Source organism: Micromesistius poutassou (assembly GCF_964030765.1).
Source record: "Micromesistius poutassou genome assembly, chromosome: 1".
Lineage (NCBI taxonomy): Eukaryota > Metazoa > Chordata > Actinopteri > Gadiformes > Gadidae > Micromesistius > Micromesistius poutassou.
This window is the reverse complement of record NC_140271.1, coordinates 11,557,154-11,569,829: the sequence shown is the minus strand read 5'-3', so window position 1 is coordinate 11,569,829 and position 12,676 is coordinate 11,557,154. Positions and strand designations below refer to the sequence as shown.

The 12,676-nt window shown below is 45.1% G+C and overlaps 2 protein-coding genes across 3 annotated transcripts; both read left to right on the top strand.

Annotated features, from left to right (window-relative positions):
- The first annotated feature begins 965 nt into the window (after nt 1-965).
- kat8 (K(lysine) acetyltransferase 8) lies at nt 966-6,242 on the top strand. Of its 2 annotated transcripts, XM_084488384.1 has the most exons (11): nt 966-1,394; nt 1,500-1,574; nt 1,777-1,955; nt 2,271-2,324; nt 2,754-2,918; nt 3,441-3,530; nt 3,939-4,079; nt 4,597-4,690; nt 4,887-5,037; nt 5,572-5,726; nt 6,040-6,242. In XM_084488384.1, exons 1-11 carry the CDS (start codon nt 1,067-1,069, stop codon nt 6,102-6,104), a joined length of 1,497 nt encoding a protein of 498 aa, XP_084344510.1. In that variant the 5' UTR covers nt 966-1,066; the 3' UTR covers nt 6,105-6,242. The 2 variants fall into 2 exon arrangements, with proteins under 2 accessions (XP_084344510.1, XP_084344509.1); XM_084488383.1 differs by lacking the exon at nt 6,040-6,242 and having other exon boundaries at nt 5,572-5,934.
- A 2,138-nt stretch (nt 6,243-8,380) lies between these two features.
- On the top strand, nt 8,381-11,235 carry LOC311380458 (serine protease 27; the record flags this gene model as incomplete). The annotated part of the gene is given in 10 exon segments (XM_084488391.1): nt 8,381-8,414; nt 8,515-8,538; nt 8,824-8,989; nt 9,850-9,878; nt 9,881-10,012; nt 10,015-10,059; nt 10,062-10,118; nt 10,542-10,682; nt 10,685-10,707; nt 10,987-11,235. Coding segments are annotated over 10 exon segments (900 nt in total).
- Nucleotides 11,236-12,676: the final 1,441 nt, after the last annotated feature.

Here is a 12,676-nt window from a genome sequence, read left to right as displayed (position 1 = left end):
GAGTATAGGAAGGTGATTTGTGTGTGTGTGTGTGTGTGTGTGTGTGTGTGTGTGTGTGTGTGTGTGTGTGTGTGTGTGTGTGTGTGTGTGTGTGTGTGTGTGTGTGTGTGTGTATAGGCAGTTGAACAAATTAGGCACATGGTCGCTGTGGCATTTCCGAAGCATTTGCAAGCATTTTGTCACTTTTTTTCAGTGTCCTAATCAGGACAGGATGGGCAACTAGATTGATAATTTTGTCATTTAGTTTTGTTTTTCCATCTATGGCGTCTAACCTCGATTTTGATAGCACATTGCAGCTTTTGACTGGGAGTCAAACGCCCTAATCACAACTGCGCTATCCATCCTCCATCTATGGGAAAATGGGAAAAGTTATTTTTATTACAAGAGCTATACTCAAGTAACTAGTTGCTTAGTCTCACAAATCTGACTTCATAACATACCGTAATAGTATTGCTGGAGCCGAGATGAGTTGTTGCACAACTATGTGGTCATTTTTATTTTCGTCTGGTAATTATCTACTCTTAAATACTCTTAAAATGACCTTAGATTAGTATGTTACATACTTTTCTCCGGGATCAATAAATTAATCTGTGTCTGTATCTAAATAGGACAGCTGCCTGGACCTGAGATTAGTATTTACCATAATGGAATTTGGGTGCAATTACAATACCTGGCTGAAGAGGGTGCTATAACACTTCACATTATTTATTTTTAGGTAGACAATTTTCACACAAAAAAATATAACTTCAGGGGCTTCAATTGGTTAAAATAGATTGTAGGAAAAAACCGACAGAACAAAAATGATATAAAATAATCGTATATATTTGCATAAAAGGCGTGTCCCTTTTGCACCCGGCCCGCGCCCTGCACCACGAGCTGCGCAGATATCTTGCTCGGTCGCGTTTGACGTTTGCGCATGCGACATAGACCAACGTAGAAACGACGCCATCTTTACTGTGTTTGTTATTGCGTTCAGCACACAGAGCCAGTTCTGTTAGGAACCGTCGAGAACGCCCAAGAGGAGCGGCGGGCATTTTCAATTGTTTCCCCAAAAAACGACGAAATTATGCCTGGCGGGGCGGCCACCGCGTTACACAACCTGTACAAAAACTGTAACGTCAAGAGCTCCGACAACACAATGGACGACGACCTGGAGTCGGCGCACTCGGAGCGGGACCGGAGAGACTCCGAGTCGGGGATCCAGGCAGCTTGCTCCTCCAACGGCAGCGGCGGGGAGGAGTACGAGACGGAGGCCGTGCACCGGTCCAGAGAGTCCGGGGGCTCGAGTAGCCAGCACACCCCGGAGGGCGCCATGCTGGGCTGCGGCCGGGAGCAGGACGCCACGGTGGAGATCGGAGGGACGTATCTGTGCCAGCGGGCTGACAAGACCTGGCGTGAGTGTTGTCTCCTCGCCAGTGGGGTGTTCGTCTCTGCATCCATGGGTGGATGGGATGTCCATCCTGGGTTGTTTTCATAATTTGGATGCCCTTGTTTTTCAGATTCGGCTGAAGTTATCCAGTCCAGGACGAACGACGTGGAGGGCAGGGAAGAGTTTTATGTGCACTACGTGGGCTGTAAGTCATTGAATATCCAACCACAGATGGAAGACGTATTAATCGTATTAATGCATATTGCTCTGACACATTTCAGTTTTTTTTCTCTTCCTGATCCATTGTTAATTCTCCCCACCCCATCATTGCTTCCTGTGTTGTCATCCTGCTGTGCCCCGTCTGTCATCCTGCTTTCCCCCGTCTGTCGCACGTCGTGTCCGCGCAGTCAACAGACGCTTGGACGAGTGGGTGGGGAAGTCACGCCTGGCGCTGACCAAGACCGTCAAAGATGCGGTCAGGAAGAGCACAGAGTTGGGGGGCATCGGGGATCTTGTGGACCAGCCCGAAAGGAAGATCACCCGCAACCAGAAGCGCAAGCATGACGAAATTAACCATGTACAGAAGGTAAGCGGTTGGCTCTCTCTCTCTCTCTCTCTCTCTCTCTCTCTCTCTCTCTCTCTGGGGTCATATGGGGTATCTCCACTGTCCTCTAAGAAGTGGATGTTATGGTTTTCAGATGGGTGATGCTTAAAATGTACTGCCAGAAGGTTGTAAATTTCAAGCATTTAATTTCAAGAAAACTCCCAACAGATCACAAACAAGCCAATTCGAATTGGCTTGTTTGTGATCTGTTGGGGTTTGTCGGCCCTGCTTCTTGTTCCTTGTCTTCGTTCTGGGCAACGTTGTTGTGCTTTAAACTCGATTGCTTTCCCTCCGTAGACATATGCTGAGATGGACCCTACAACAGCCGCCTTGGAGAAGGAACACGAGGCGGTAAGGACGGGTGTGGGTTTGGTCAGAGATTAAGCTGCAGTTCAATATGTTGCTGTTATATTCACATGGCATTGGTCAAGATGTTATGTTTTTCCTAATTTATTGTGATATAGCCTTGATGTATTTTGTTGTTATTAAGGGGCGCTCTTTGTATCGTTGATGATTCTTTTTAATGTAACATAAGCAGTGTACACTCACTTCAATATATTGTACTTCCTGCCTTGTTGTAGCGTCACAACAAAAGTGGTTTATGCTGTTATTATTTACTAGTTGGTGAAAATAGGGATGATTCAGTTAGTTAATATTGCCATGGTAACCAGAGAGCCTTATAGCATGGCCACATTCCATGTGATGTGATTTGTAACGGGTCAGTGACCTAGCTAGCTGGCTACCTCCTCTCACGCCACCTGCGTTCCTCCCGGGCCTCAGATCACCAAGGTGAAATACGTGGACAAGATCCAGATCGGCAACTTCGAGATTGACGCCTGGTACTTCTCGCCGTTCCCTGAGGACTACGGCAAGCAGCCCAAGCTGTGGATCTGCGAGTACTGCCTGAAGTACATGAAGTACGAGAAGACATTCCGATACCACCTGGTGAGTAGCAGCCCCACGAACCCGGGACTCGGAAACGAACCGTCTGGGTTATTTTGCAGCATTTTAACTACTCCTACTAATATGATAATCAAAGATGCAGACAATATAGGTTTAAAATGATCAAACCATTACTGCTGGCATTCTCACATCAAAATGACTGTCGGGACCCATGCTGGTTCGGCTGAAGATCATTTGGCATGCGCCTGCCTTGCTATGAATGTCTGTTGGTTATCAATGTGCCACATTTATACTGCTATTGGGTACATTTTTGGCAAGGAGAGCTCGTGCCTAAATGCTAAATTCTGCAGATTCGGCACAAAAAGTATTTATGACAAATTGGATTTAGTGGGGGTTAGCAAAACGTTAACAATGGTTTTATCACCCTGATCTTTGTCTGTAGTATTGTCTTCTAACCTCAATGTGTATGTGAGGAAAACATTTGAATGTGTCTACCTGCTCTACTATAGTTGATGCTGACCTGAATCCATCCTTATCCTCTCCCTCTGCTTCACTCCCTTCCAGTCCCACTGTCAGTGGAAGCAGCCTCAGGGAAAGGAGATCTACAGAAGGAGCAATATTTCTGTGTTTGAGGTGGACGGGCGAGACCACAAGGTAAGCTCGATCCACCATCTGCTTATGCATAGGAAATCTACTGTGGGCAAATACAAATAGGATTTCAACCCATTGAAGTGGGTTGAAATGGCGCCACCTAGTTGAGACTCTATGGTATGATTTATTCTCCATTTGGGAAATCGAGAAATTAATTCTCTAATACAGTAAGTAAAGTCAGTTTTGTTTGTGTCGCCCATAATCAAACTTCCAGTCTGAAAGAGCATCAACGGCCACATTACATATCCATCCCCCTAACCGTAGACCCCCCAAACAGCAAGGATTTTCTCTGCTAATTATCAGTTAAATTATTATCAAGTTAAGTTAGAAAACCTAAAAGGAGTAATGTCTGTGGTTATGTAGAGGTGATGGCTAGTAAAGCTGTGTTTGTGTATGCGTGTGTGTGCGCAGATCTACTGTCAGAACCTGTGTCTACTGGCCAAGCTGTTCCTGGACCACAAGACGCTCTACTTTGACGTGGAGCCCTTCATATTCTACATCCTAACCGAGGTCAACCGACACGGCGCACACATAGTGGGCTACTTCTCCAAGGTAGGTTCACCTACAAATGCAATTATGTGTGTGAATTAGGGCCGTCAGATTTAGATTCAATATTTGAACGTTCATACAATAGGGCAAAACAAACCAATCATCCCTAAATTAACCACAATGGAATTTTTGTATGCATGTAAGCATATTTTAATAACTAGTCGGGAATAACCAGGAAAGTCGCCACCGAGACCCAGTTCATAACCTTTGTAATACTGCAAAGGCTTTCATCAGTGCGCCTATTCATCATAGGCGCCGTCACCATTGTGTTGGGTCATTCGGTGACAAATATTTGAATAAGGATCTTTTTCAATAAATATGCGAATGTATTCAAATCTTTTGTTTTATGGAACACAATATTCAAATACAATATATTTGTATTCCAGGGGACAGCCCTAGTGTAGAGATATATTTCATAATGTGGTTTGGACCTGCTTTACCAATGTAGCTCTACTGATTTCAGGGTTGGTAATGGTGTGACTGTGTGACAGAGCCATGGCTCTCCTGTGTTGTGTTGCAGGAGAAAGAGTCCCCAGATGGTAATAATGTGGCGTGTATCCTCACCCTGCCCCCCTACCAGCGACGGGGCTATGGGAAGTTCCTCATAGCCTTCAGTGAGTATAAACAGCCCTCTCACTGCTTATTTACAAACAAACACAATATTGGATTGAGTCTCTTACGTGTGTGTGTGTGTGTGTGTGTGTGTGTGTGTGTGTGTGTGTGTGTGTGTGTGTGTGTGTGTGTGTGTGTGTGTGTGTGTGTGTGTGTGTGTGTGTGTGTGTGTGTGTGTGTGTGTGTGTGTCTCTCCAGGCTACGAGCTGTCAAAGATCGAGAGCACGGTGGGCTCGCCGGAGAAGCCCCTGTCGGACCTGGGCAAGCTGAGCTACCGCAGCTACTGGTCCTGGGTCCTCCTGGAGATCCTGAGGGACTTCAGGGGCACACTGTCCATCAAAGACCTCAGGTGAGCTGACCGGAGCATTAAGGGGCGTTCACAACGAGAGCGAAGCAACTATTCTATTTGCAAGAGATTGCTCGTGCGGGCGGCAAACCTTTGTCGTGTGAATGATTCAGCATCAAGCTAAATTTGCGCCAAAATTAAAATATTTAAAGGTGACATATTATACCACCAGGTGTGAGTGTGATAACAGCAAATCACACTCTGGTGGTATAATATGTCACCTTTTAAAATGTTTAAACTCGAGTGATTAAGGCAAATTCCTGAGTTGGATTTGTGATTAACGCATTAGTCACATCAGACTATTTGCAGCAATTCACGGCTTTAAATAGACTTTGTACATATTCAATTGATGAGGTGTCAATGAGTAATGGATCTACTGATTTCACATAGTTTCCAGGTGGTTTATTGTGTGTGTGTGTGTGTGTGTGTGTGTGTGTGTGTGTGTGTGTGTGTGTGTGTGTGTGTGTGTGTGTGTGTGTGTGTGTGTGTGTGTGTGTGTGTGTGTGTGTGTGTGTGTGTGTGTGTGTGTGTCCACAGCCAGATGACCAGCATCACGCAGGGTGACATCATCAGCACGCTGCAGTCGCTCAACATGGTGAAGTACTGGAAGGGCCAACACGTCATCTGTGTCACCCCCAAGCTGGTGGAGGAGCACCTCAAGAGCGCCCAGTACAAGAAGCCCCCCATCACAGGTACACACACGCTAACCAGTACAAGAAGCCCCCATCACAGGTATAGACACACCCTAACCAGTACAAGAAGCCCCCATCACAGGTATAGACACACCCTAACCAGTACAAGAAGCCCCCCATCACAGGTACACACACCCTAACCAGCCTCCTCATACATTACCAGTTGCAGATAGAAAACAATTATAATAATTCTGGTGTGTGTGTTCCTCCCCCCCCCCCCCCCCCCCCTCTCGAGAGTTGAGTCCTGGCAACCGTATGTTTCTGCGGCTACAGGGAGCTGTGACGTGTTATTGTGTGTGTGTCTCCTCCACAGTGGACAACATGTGTCTGAAGTGGGCCCCGCCCAAGCACAAGCAAGCCAAGCTGTCCAAGAAGTGAGAGGTGGAGCCTCTCCTCCACCACGTTCATCTCCTCGTTCCTGTTTTTTTTTTGTTCTTCTCCGAAGGCCCCGTTGTGTTCTTATATGAAGAGCCTGTGTACATTTACAAGTGTCCATATTTTTTTAAAAATATACAAAACAAATGTGTCTGAATCCTTTCTTTTTATGACTTTACTGATGCAATATCAAAGACTTGTTTGTGCCACCATTTCATCTATAGTTGTGTTTATTTCTGAAACACATTTGTGTGACAGGGACATAAGATACCATAAGATAGACATTAGATTAATGAAGTTAAAAGTTAATATATTGCCCATTATGGGAGGAGCATACGCTGCTTTGTATGGTAAGTGAGGTGTCCTGTTGCTAGGAAGATTCTCATTGGCAGAGCGTCTGAGTTCCCAGTGGGATTCACAAGACAAAGACAAACAGAGCAGCTGTCCGTGCAGAGTTTCACCCCATGCAAACATGGCAACATAATGAATTGGCCACTGTCACCAATAACAGATAGAGATTACTTTATTGATGGTGGAGAAGATTATTTGTGAACCTAACCTTGAGCTGACTAGGAAGGGATGTGAATGCGATATTAGGATTATTGGTGTACTTCCTACATATATTTGTTGATTCATAGTCTTTTTATAAATGATTGCATAAAAGGCAAGAGAAAATATGATAATTTGTGAGCTCCTACTGTACTGTCATAAAGTGGGAAGAGGTAGTTGAAGGTTAAACAGAAGGGTTGAAACCTGCTGCTCTTATGGTTCTGGTAAACATGAAGTTTCTTACTGTTGATTTACAAGCGGTAGAGAAGGTAAAGAGCGTGTGTCAATGGTTCTCAAACTGGTTTTACTAATGTTTTCCAGCACAGCACATTTTGAGGAGGGGAAAACGGAAGACATTGTCAGTGCATGTCATTTGATGACATGAACATGCAAACAGGCAGAAACATGGCCTTGTTCTTCACTTATATTAGTTATCCATTAAAAATATGTACCTAACTTTTATGTATACAGATTTAACATAACTGTATTAAGGTGACTAAGTATGTAAGTAGATACTTTATTCATAAAGATGCAGGTATCCAGTAACAACACAGTAGCCTACAGTTGACAAACAACAAAATGGACAAACCGCAAAATTCAAAAGAAAGTGAACAATATTGCACATAATTTAAATTCCATATAAAAAAGAGGTATAGATATAAATACATAGGGGGGGCGAGAAAGAGGGATAGAGAGTCACGATAGGCCAGTGGTATTCACGAATTCAATGATTGTGCAATCATTTAACAATTTTTCATAACTAATATTAAAACAACAAAAAAGGAAATTCCTAAGACTTTTCCAAGTCCTCCCTTTCAGTTGGTCCCAGTGGACTCGATACCAGTCCCGCCTGAGTTAATGGGGGAGGAGGTTCCGTGGGAAACCCGAGCCCTCTTATTGGTCCTTCTCCTAGGTAACATTTGATTTTCTGGTTTGACAACATTCTTCGTATTTTACGGATAGCGGACGGCACGGATCAATCAAGCGATCGTCACGTTTCCTGGATGTATAGCGGATACACCTGTACACCTGCAGACTACACCACTGCATCCTGGCTGGAGTTCAACGCTCGTCCAACCTGGAAGACGAACCGCTTTGCTCAATTACAGGTAATTAAAACGCTTTACCTTGAGGCGACTCCCTCGATTTGGACCATCCAGATCCCATCCGGTCAGGGCTTTGTTCTTGTTTCTTTTATATCGATTTCTTTCACAGTCGAGAAGAAGACGGATAGGCTGCTTATCTTGACGAAAACGATTAGAACAATCTGAAAAAAAGATTTTTCCCTATATGTGTGGCCAATTCCGATAATCCGGGCTCACTTGATCAAATACATAATCTAGGCCTATTTTGTAATCGGGTTCAACCTGCAACTGTTAGGTAAGCCTATTCCCTTTCCCTTTCCTAACATATTGTATTTTCTTCGTTATCGTTATATCATTCCATGGTGAAGTTCATAACAAATGTGATGATAATATTATGTTTGGATAATCCATAAAATATAACAACTTTTAAAATGGTCCTGCAGTAGGTCATTTATTGTTGCCCAGGAGCCTTTAGAGGTCATTTGGTTTCTCGCTTTGTCACGGGAGATTGTGAGGTTAAGGTACAGCGAGCCCTCTTCTGCCATTGTTGTGCTATGTCAATACTACATACAATTCAAAATTTTCCCAGAAACGATGTTGTTTGATCTGATCTAACCATTCCTCAAATCATTCTCTAGCAGGAGAATGTACATGTTCCTCGTTGTTTTGGTAGCCACAGGTAAGTTCCATTCATGATAATTTGTATCTCTCAGAAAACGATTCTACAGTAATTTGTGTCGTTTATCCTCATCATGTCAATGTGTGTGCTCCTCCAACAGGTCTGAAGTCATGCCTCTCTCAAGGTAAAGGAACAACAAGTGAAGTAGAACATAAACACACACAAACATATAGTTCAATAACTGTGTGTGTGTGTGTGTGTGTGTGTGTGTGTGTGTGTGTGTGTGTGTTACTGAGACTTACTTTAAACTCTAGGGTCAATATTTGTTTTGATTATATTTATTTACACATCTGTTTATATATTGGTTTTAGGTTGTATGTTCTCTATATTTAAATGTCAACCCATGTGTTGTTCCTCACTTGTTCCACAATCCCTTCTTCTTCTTCTTCTTCTTCTTCCTCCTCTGCAGTGTGTGGCCGGGCCCCCCCGGAGAACCGCATCGTGGGGGGAGTTAATGCGGTGGAGGGGGCGTGGCCGTGGCAGGTGGACATCCAGCTGGGCGCCAGTGGACACGTGTGCGGGGGCTCCCTCATTGCCACTGACTGGGTGCTCTCGGCCGCCCACTGCTTCCCAACGTGAGTGGGTTTTGTTTCTCTATAAAACCACTGATGTCACGTTAAAGGTTGTATCAGCTGAAACATAAATTATCACATTCATCTGATCTTTCCTCACGATCCGCTAGCTGCCTGCCGCGTAAGCAGGCCTTCAAAAAAACGTGTCTCTGTAGGCAGCCTGTGCTCCAAGCTCGTACACAAAAACGAATGGTCCTACCAACCACCCAAAACCAAAATAAATAGTATTCCAAACAATCACCGTCAAAGGGTGGGTGTTGTGGGCTTTTGCTCTGCGTTCATGGTGGTTTTTACTGGATGCACGAATCATTGAAGGGAGGGGCGAGCTGGCTCTGTTTGTTTGGGAACTCGCTTGAAATACCAACAGAAGTGACGTCGCCCACCATCGCTGATACAACCTTTAATCGTGGGCTTGTATACAATAGAGTGCAGGAGACGCTGGACGCAAATGGACTGAACCATGAACGGACGTCTGGGGTCATTTTAGATGTCCTCTCATCCAGTCCCAGCCACGCATTCGATTCGCCGGTTGGCGAATTCTTGTGGAAGCTACAGAAGTACGCCACCATCAGAGCAAGCCCGCCCACCATCTTTCAGGAAGGCACGGTGGACTGGCCTGCACTGGTTTCAGTCACAATGCATAGAATTCATTCATCTGCCTTTATGATCAGCATGCCAGACCCTGACCTCTGTAAAAGAGGGGTAAATTGCCCTTAAAAGAGGAACATAAATACACACTCACCGCACTCCAGGCAGACATAACCCAAAAACACACTATTTAAAAATATATTATAAAGACCGTTATAGTTACGGCATAACTCGTTTCTTGGCTGATTTAAACTTGACTTCCTGTCCACCCCCAGCCCTTCGGACGTGTCGGACTACCAGCTGTACGTGGCCGGTACCAGCTCAATGGCTACAACCAGTTCGAGACCCTGCGGCGGGTGGCGCGTGTGCTGGTGGCGTCGGGCTACGAGACCCCCGAGATGGGCAGCGACCTGGCGCTGGTGCAGCTGGACGCGCCGGTGGCTGGAGCGAGTACGTGAGGCCAGTGTGCCTCCCGGACTCCGGGGTGCTTTTCCCAGTGGCAGCCCCTGCTACGTCACCGGCTGGGGCAACATCCGCCAAGGAGGTGGGTGTGGGGTGGGGAGACGGGGGTTTGTGGGGGTTATGTCAGCGGGAGGGGGAGATGAAGTTTGGGTGTTTAATGGGGATTCTAGTTTTTATGCTCTTTTGCTCTTTTCTGTAGTAAAAGATGGACAAAGCCATTGTTAGCCCGGTGTTGATTCAAGCAATCTACACGAGATGGCGTTCTTGAATGTCATTCTTGGTACGCGAAGCACAGCCGTAGGAACGAGGCGCTTGCACCGAGTTCCGAAGTCCCTTCTTCTTCTTTAGTCTTTTTAGTCTTTAATCTTTAGTACCCATGTTGGATAATACTGCCCAATAGAAAAACCTTTCCTATAGCAGTACACTGGTATCAGACTAGTTACCCATTAGTGGAGGGGCAGTTCCGGTCGTTATTTGTAAGTGCCCCATCTTTCCCAAACCCCAGTTGGTCTACCGGGGGTGGGAACTCTGCAGGAAGTGGAGGTGCCAATTATCGAGCAGACTTCCTGCCGCGCCATGTACAGCGCTGACGCCGATGGCACTGACGTTGTGGACATCCTATCAGACATGATCTGCGCCGGCTACCAGGAGGAGGCAAGGACTCCTGTCAGGTCAGGCCCTGCCTCCCACGCACAACAACAACATGAGAGAGAGAGAGAGAGAGAGAGAGAGAGAGAGAGAGAGAGAGAGAGAGAGAGAGAGAGAGAGAGAGAGAGAGAGAGAGAGAGAGAGAGAGAGAGAGAGAGGAGAGAGAGAGAGAGAGAGAGAAGAGAGAGAGAGAGAGAGATGAGAGAGAGAGAGAGAGAGAGAGAGGAGAGAGAGAGAGAGAGAGAGAGAGAGAGAGAGAGAGAGAGAGAGAGATCATGTATCTGGTGGTCCCTTGGCTGCAGGGGGACTCTGGAGGTCCGCTGGTCTGTCCGATGGGCAACGACACCTGGATCCAGGCGGGGGTGGTGAGCTTTGGTCTGGGCTGCGCTGAGCGCAACCGTCCCGGCGTGTACTCCAAGGTTTCTGCGTTCGCCGACTTCATCCGGGCCACCGTCCCGGAGGCTCAGCTCATCGCCGCCGGCTGGAGGACCACCGCGACGCTCGCTCTGGTCCTCGCTCCCAACCTGGCCTGCCTGCTGCTGCTGAGCTGAGCCGCAGAGAAATCGGTCAGCTTGGTTTTACTTGAGCACAATCTCTGATCACTACTACCTCTACCTACGATTTTTTTATGCATGTTTTTTTTAAAGAAAAAGTTGTTAATGAGTTTAATGAACAGAATCAAAAGGGAGAATGGTCAAGGCATGTTTAAGTTCCAAGGTCCTACCTTGTCTTTGTCCTGTCCCAGGGCAAAGAGAAGTGTGTCCTGATGGGTGGAAGTGATTAACAGTGGGAAATGGCATGTAATGACTAGTACACCTATGGTTGGTGGTTTTGCAAGGTAAGCTTGTTACTATCTAACCCTAACGCATTAAGCTAGTTCAGCATTTGTGCAAATTCAGCGCATCACACAGAAATGGACTGTGACTGCCATAATTGTATGTACAGTGTCTACTACGCTTTGAGCTGCCTGGTGTAAACATACGTCCCACACTACTTTATTTGGCTTCGGACCAGATCTACTGGGCCATTGCAGTGGAGCGTATAAGAGGAATCGGTGCATATCATGATTTAGCTTAGAATCTTTCCTTAGATGGGACTTGTGGTGGAACTGAAGTGATGAAGGTTTACAGTGGTCGTAAATTACATTTGATTAACAAACATTTCTTCTTCTTTTTTTACTCCAATTGTATATCCCAATTTGGATAATACTTATGATATATGTGCAAACTTTTTTTCAGGGTAATAATTTAAGTAGATGGGCATTCATGACACTCTGTTTGCATTATTATGTGCTGTTGTATTTTGGTATTGGGTGGTTTTGTAGTTGGGATACACTGGAAGCATGCAACACTGCATCTCAGACACAGAGGTTGAAGCTGTATGATTGCTCCCATGATTGACAGAGGAACTACTGATTCAAATGGCCGCAGATATGCAGCAAGCTTTTATAGCACTCCTAAAATAAAGATATTATGATCGGTTATCAGGACCAAAACCAGTGATTATATTTCATTTTTTTGTACCAAAGTCACATTTCTGCATTATGGTCCTATAAACAAATATGCACTATATTTTCACTAATCTTGTATTCACCAAATTTGCTTGCATTTTATATATCACGTGGTCATATTTTGTATGCTGAGTGATTATTTTTTATTATGTATTTGATAGAAACTGTAGCCTTGGCAGAAGCTGTGAAAGCAACTTGATTTTGGCCACAACTGAGTTTTGTGTAACAAGACTGCAGGCTCCAGGGAGGCCTAACCACTTGCCAGACGAACGGAAAATTATGAACTTTTTATTTCATTAATATCCCTTTGTGCCATGCAAGTGCCTTTTTAATAAACATTATTAAACACGTTATGTCAGTGTTGTTTCTCTATGCTCTATATGTTACTGTGGTTTTCTACAGAACCATGATGAGGATGATGGTTATATTAGTCTTAAATGGGATATTTAGAGATAAACCCATATTTTAAATCCATACCATAA